The sequence below is a fragment of the Musca autumnalis genome, unplaced genomic scaffold (genome assembly GCF_047663935.1).
Source record: "Musca autumnalis isolate F117 unplaced genomic scaffold, ASM4766393v1 scaffold_5, whole genome shotgun sequence".
Classification (NCBI taxonomy): domain Eukaryota; kingdom Metazoa; phylum Arthropoda; class Insecta; order Diptera; family Muscidae; genus Musca; species Musca autumnalis.
Genome location: NW_027412088.1, coordinates 54,885,813 through 54,892,603, shown reverse-complemented (window position 1 = coordinate 54,892,603; position 6,791 = coordinate 54,885,813). Strand labels below are relative to the sequence as shown.

At 41.7% G+C, this 6,791-nt stretch overlaps 1 protein-coding gene across 1 annotated transcript; it reads left to right on the top strand.

The window, feature by feature from the left end:
• Positions 1-2,338, top strand: LOC141387400 (uncharacterized). The gene is made up of 2 exons (XM_073957031.1): positions 1-177; positions 1,893-2,338. The coding sequence occupies exons 1-2, from the start codon at positions 54-56 to the stop codon at positions 2,138-2,140; spliced, it is 372 nt and encodes a 123-aa protein (XP_073813132.1). The 5' UTR covers positions 1-53; the 3' UTR covers positions 2,141-2,338.
• Positions 2,339-6,791: the final 4,453 nt, after the last annotated feature.

Below are 6,791 nucleotides of genomic sequence, written 5' to 3'. Positions count from 1 at the left end.
CGACAAGACCATTTCGCCGATTCTTTCCTCATTAATTCGAAAACGAGCAAAAAATGTATTTTCTTCTATTTCTTGAAGTTCTTTTATGTATATTCTGGATAAGTATGGCATGTATAGCTATTGCGGAGTATATTAAACGTCGTTCGGCTAAGGATACGACCAAGTCCACTATCGCTGGTAAGTTTCAACTAGAAATTTCTTAATTGCAATCACGTTTACGTTCTATAAAGACAAGAAAGGGTGTTTCTATAGACACTTTCTCAAAGAAAGGGTGCTTCTATAGAGCTTTCCCAAAAGAAAGGGGTGCTTCTATAGAGCCTTCCTCAAAGAAAAGGTGCTTCTATAGAGCCTTCCTCAAAGAAAGGGTGCTTCTATAGTGTCCTTCTAAAAGAAAGGGTGCTTCTGTAGAAATTTTCTGAAAGAAAGGTTGCTTCTATAGACACTTTCTCAATGAAAGGGTGCGTCTATAGACACTTTCTCAAAGAAAGGGTGCTTCTATAGACACTTTCTCAAAGAAAGGGTGCTTCTATAGACACTTTCTCAAAGAAAGGGTGCTTCTATAGACACTTTCTCAAAGAAAGGGTGCTTCTATAGACACTTTCCCAAAGAAAAGTTGCTTCTATAGACCCTTTCTGAAAGTAGGAGTGCTTCTATAGAAACTTTCTGAAAGAAAGGTTGCTTCTATAGACCCTTTCTGAACGAAAAGGTGCTTCTCTGGACCCTTTCTGAAAGAAAGAGTGCTTCTATAGAAACTTTCTAAAAGAAAGGTTGATCTTTAGACACTTTCTGAAAGAAAGGTTGATCTTTAGACCCTTTCTGAAAGAAAGGTTGCTTCTATAGACCCTTTCTGAAAGCAAGTCTGTTTCTATAGACCCTTTCTGAATGAAAGTTTGTTTCTATAGACCCTTTCTAAAAGAAAGGTTACTTTTATAGACCCTTTCCGGAAGAAAGCTTGTTTCTATAGACACTTTCTTAAAGAAAGGTTGTTTCTATAGACTCTTTCTGAAAGAAAGGGTGCTTCTATAGACCTATTCTGAAAGAAAGGTTGCTTCTATAGACCCTTTCTGAAAGAAAGTGTGCTTCTATATCCATTTTCTGAAAGAAAGGGTGTTTCTGAAAGAAAGAAAGAAAGAAAGAAAGAAAGGGTGTTTCGATAGACCCTTTTCTGAAAGAAGGGGTGCTTCTATATACACTTTCTCAAAGAAAGTGTGCTTCTATATACACTTTCTCAAAGAAAGGGTGCTTCTATACCCCTTTCTAAAAGAAAGAGTGCTTCTATACCCCCTTCTAAAAGAAGGGGTGCTTATATACCCTTTTTTAAAAGAAAGGGTGTTTCTATACCCCTTTCTAAAAGAAAGGGTGTTTCTATACCCCTTTCTAAAAGAAAGGGTGCTTCTATACCCCTTTCTAAAAGAAAGGGTGCTTCTATACCCCTTTCTAAAAGAAAGAGTGCTTCTATACCCCTTTATAAAAGAAAGGGTGCTTCTATACCCCTTTCTAAAAGAAAGGGTGTTTCTATACCCCTTTCTAAAAGAAAGGGTGCTTCTATACCCCTTTCTAAAAGAAAGGGTGCTTCTATACCCCTTTCTAAAAGAAAGGTGACTGCTTTAGAACCTTTCTGAAAGAAAGGGGCGCTTCTATAGACTGTCTGTTCTATTTCGTACGCTCTTTCTTTTCGTTCGGGTCTTGTGAGTGTGATTTCCCGAAAAACTTCGTAACCAGCGATAATTATACGTTCGGCACTTGTGTAGGAATATAATGTGTGGACATTTTTATGACTCAACTTATGACTTACGATTTCATTTATCAGACGAAATTATTTTACGCTAGTATGCGTAACATGTAACTAACCTGATGTTAAACATACAACAACCATTTGTTTTTTTTTTCAGCTCCTGAAAATGTTCCAAATGCCAGAATGGAGACCGTTTCAACTCCTTATTTTCCCAAAGAAGCTGGCTGTAATGTAGCTAACAATATGACCACCACAGATTGTTCTCCGGCTTATAAAGATGTTGCAACGCAACCAGGAGATTTACAGAAAGAGAAAAGTAAAACAGGTCGTATTGAAGCAAAAACTAATGGAATTGCAACAATTAACATTGAAGAGAACATCAGTGGCAATACAACCATGAGTTAGTTGCCGACCTTGCTTCAATTGGAGTCGATGGCGACGCACCAACAGCATTAACGGTGATCGATATTATGAGGAAGGCAAAAACGAAGCTGCATGACTGTTTGTAACATTAGCTTAACGCCTTCTTTTATTTTTATTATTTAAATTAATTACTAAAACTATAAATTAACTTTTAGTTAACCAATAAATATCGGGCGCCATTTAAATAAACTGATTGTTATAGAAAAAATAGTTGTTGTGTTTATTATTGTATGTTCTGTAATCTGGATCTGAGTCTATCTCTAGTTCCAGGAAAGTGGCTGCTTCGATGGGATGTAACCACAGCTCCACTGGAGTTAGATGAGTAGGTTTGGCAGGTCAATTGAAAAGGTGCAGTGCGGTGTGCGGGACATGCCGCATACTGGACAGATGTTTTGCACGGTGCCAATAATCTTTGCCCTATAAAAATTTAGGCGACTGCAATATCCCGAGCGTAGTTGAGTCAAAACTACTCTGGTTTGTCGTGGCAGCTGCTCACTATATTTGATTATGGCCTTAGCAACTGCGTCCGTGTGAATGCTATTTAAACGTGCTTGATATGCCTGTTGAACTAGAAGTTATCTCCTGTATTGTCGGGCCTCTTCCCCTAGAACTTGAAGATCCTTCTTGATGTGCCTGAGTGGGTCGGGCCTACGCCCAAATGGTGATTGGGATGACTCTCACGGTAACACCCGAGCATATACTGTAACGAAAGCATCTCTTTCTGTTGCTTTAGTGGAAGCATCTTTGCCTCCTCATGTAGATGGTTCACTGAAGACATGAGGAGGCAATCTGTTGCTGTTCTCAGGGCGGCATTCTGACAAGTTTGAATTTTATTCCATTGCGAATCACATAAAGTCGGGAACCAAACTAGCGCCTCATAGCTTACCACAGACCGACCTAGGGACTTGGTCGGCCGGCTAGGGACTTGATGACCTTGTTCCTACTTTTCAGTTCATCGCTGATAGATGCGGCATTCGCGGACGACGTGAACGTAGTGTCGAATGTGACCCCTAGAATTTTGGAGTAGTTTGATGTCGGGAATTCTGCTATCATCGATCACGACATTCTACTCTCTTCTCACCGGAGCCGTCCATGCGGTGAACAGAGTGGCCGTAGATTTAGTGGCGGATATCTGCATATTCCTGGCGTAGAAAAAGATGGTAAGATCGGTTAAATAAGAGTTCAGTCTTTCACAGGTGTCATCAGGGAAGGTACCTGACGCCAAATAAGGGAGTGGTAGAGGTTAAACAGTTTCGGAGATATCACCCCACCTTGGGGAACTCCCTGTTTTTCTCTACGCGGTTTGGTATTCTTATTCCTGAATTCCACGTACGACAGGCGTCCACAAATATAATTGAATATTCAACGTTTCAAACTTGGCCGAAGGGTATTCTGCTCGATGTCATCAAACAGCGTGTTGTGCTTGACAGCATCAAAGGCTTTTGATAAGTCGGGCACCACCATCACGCTTGCTCTGGTTGAGTCCTCGACAAATATGTATGGAGATGGCGTGCAGCGCAATTGTCGTGCTGTGCTGCTTACGAACCCATGATGATGATCGGCAACTGGATTGCTATTTCTGACACTGGTGAAGACGAAAGCCTCAAGGGTCTTGCTACAGGCGACGATTCACTTTTGCTGGCATCATTACCTGGCTTTAGTAGCCTGCCAATTTTCCAGACTTCGCGAACGATGTGGGTGGCTAGTGATACGTTGTGAACTTTAGTGACATAGTGGAGTCGAGAGTCGAGCCTTATTCAGCTGTTGCAGCATTACCATGGAGATTCCATCTGGGCCAACGGTTTGAGTGCTTTAGTGTTTCTGATGACATTCACAACATCATCCATTGTAAATTTTGGTGGTTCCTTCTCGGTAGGAAGATATCTAATGCGATGTAGTACTCTTCTCTTAGCCCTGTCACTTTCGGGGTGCTCGACAAACTGTCGATTGAAATATCTTCCCTCCTTCCAGGGTTCGAGAGTGATTTAACCGTTGCCCAAAATTCACTTGCTCCGGCCCCAATGTTGCAACTCTTCAGATGATTTAGCCACTTGTTCCACTTATGCTTACCTGTTAACTTCCCTGACTCTGGGGTCATTGGGGTTAGCTCGACGAAGCTCATTACGCTCATTTGCAAATTCCGTCGCATCTGCTGGGAAGTTTTGTCTTACTTCGGGTATTCGACAGGTATATGGCGAGCGGCTGCAGCAGTGATGACGTCTCGGAACGTCCTTTCCGCTACCCGAACATCACAAGAGTTGGGAAGATCACTGAAACGGTGATTATTGAACTCTCTGAAACTCGGCCAGTTATCATTTCCATGACTGATGAAAGTGCAGCGTTCAGAGGTAATGAAATCGAGCGGTCTGCTGATGTAGACAATTGAGAAGAGATGGTCTGATCCAAGGAAAATGACGGTTTGCGAGGTGACGTCATATGTCAGACCAGGTGACGCGATGGTTATGTCTGGCGAACTGTGACACACTCCTCTAATTCTGGTAGGAGTGTTCTCATTGACCGAGCAAAATGTAGAGCTGTCAACCTGCTCAGCCAGGGCTGTACCTCTGGTCGTTTCCGAGGATCTAATGCCACATCTCATGATGCGCATTAATGTACCCTAAGAACAGACGGTTATGACCTTCCAAGAGCGGGCTAATGTCAGTCTCGTAAACTGAGATACAGCTATTTCTCGGCGGGATGTATACGTTCAGCAACTTTATCTCGGCAGTTCCAAACCTGACTGCTACCCCCATACATTCCATGTACGGGTCATTAGAGACAGGCTCAAGCGAGATAGAATAGACTGGTGCAATAGGAAAACCCTTATCTCCCACCTCCACTTCTGGTGCGATTTTTCCTCAGTACGTTGTAACCATCACAACGCTGTGACCATGATCTATCTTACCTCGGCAATTAAATTACCATTGCAATTAAAATAAAAAGGATGAATTTTTAGCGATTGGAACAGCAACGGCTGGTATTCAGGGGGGACTGCAGGGGAATCACGTATGTTGATAACGACGACGACTCACTGGGGGCTGTGTTCCACCGCATCATGCAGCAACATAGTCCCTGTCGTAGTCGCTCTCATGACCAGTCCAGAACAATCTCTAAGATGCTCCCACTACCGACATCTATTATATCTAGACAGCGGAATTTTATGCAACCCCTATTTTTGGCCCGATTCATGCCAAATGTTGGGACTGGGCATATTTTTGGCTTCTGATTCAATTGCAATCGAAACATATAACATATGCAAAATTATGCAAGTCAATAAAATAGAGAAATGTATAACCACAGCCTCAACCTACAAAATACCGAAAATCGGGAGGTGTCGTTTTATGGGGCCTATATGAAGGCCTGAACCTAACCCAACAAATTTTAGGTGGAAAGTTGTTCACCCCCCAAGTAAGACTTAATACCGAAATTCAGCCATTTTGGCGGGATATTGAGGTCACAACCCTCAAAATACCGAAAATCTGCAGGTACTGTTCTATGGGGGCTATATGAAGGCGTGGACCTATACCAACAAATTTCATACGAAAAGTTTTATACCCCAAGTGAAAACTAAATACCAAATTTCAGCCAAATCGGTGGAATATTGAGGCAACAACCTTCAAAATACAGAAAATCGGGGGTACCGTTCTATGGGGGCTATATGAAGGCGTGGACCTATATCAACAAATTTCATACGAAAAGTTTTATTCCCCAAGTGAAAACTAAATACCAAATTTCAGCCAAATCGGTGGAATATTGAGGCCACAACCTTCAAAATACCGAAAATCGGGGGTACCGTTCTATGGGGGCTATATGAAGGCGTGGGCATATACCAACAAATTTCATACGAAAGGTTTTATACCCCAAGTGAAGAGTAAATACCAAATTTCAGCCAAATCGGTGAAATATTGAGGCCACAACCTTTAAAATAAAGAAAATCGGGGAGGTACCGTTCTATGGGGGCTATATGAAGGCGTGGACCTATATCAACAAATTTCATACGAAAAGTTTTATTCCTCAAGTGAAAACTAAATACCAAATTTCAGCCAAATCGGTGAAATATTGAGGCCACAAACTTCAAAATACCGAAAATCGGGAGGTACTGTTTTATGGGGGCTATATGAAGGCGTGGACCTATACCAACAAATGTCATACGAAAAGTTTTATACCCCAAGTGAAGACTAAATACCAAATTTCAGCCAAATCGGTGGAATATTGAGGCCACAACCTTCAAAATACCGAAAATCGGGGGTACCGTTCTATGGGGGCTATATGAAGGCGTGGACCTATACCAACAAATTTCAAAGTTTTTATACCTCAAGTGAAAACTAAATACCAAATTTCAGCCAAATCGGTGAAATATTGAGGCCACAACCTTCAAAATACCGAAAATCGGGTGTACCGTTCTATGGGGGCTATATGAAGGCGTGGAAATATACCAACAAATTTCATACGAAAGGTTTTATACCCCAAGTGAAGAGTAAATACCAAATTTCAGCCAAATCGGTGGAATATTGAGGCCACAACCTTTAAAATAAAGAAAATCGGGGGTACCGTTCTATGGGGGCTATATGAAGGCGTGGACCTATACCAACAAATTTCAAAGTTTTTATACCCCAAGTGAAAACTAAATACC

What these genes read in the sequence shown, in the direction of transcription:
- LOC141387400 (XM_073957031.1), top strand. Translation starts at nt 54, where the DNA reads ATGTATTTTCTTCTATTTCTTGAAGTTCTTTTATGTATATTCTGGATA. An exon ending in GACCAAGTCCACTATCGCTG is followed by an intron (nt 178 to 1,892) that starts GTAAGTTTCAAC and finishes TTTTTTTTTCAG; the next exon opens with CTCCTGAAAATGTTCCAAAT.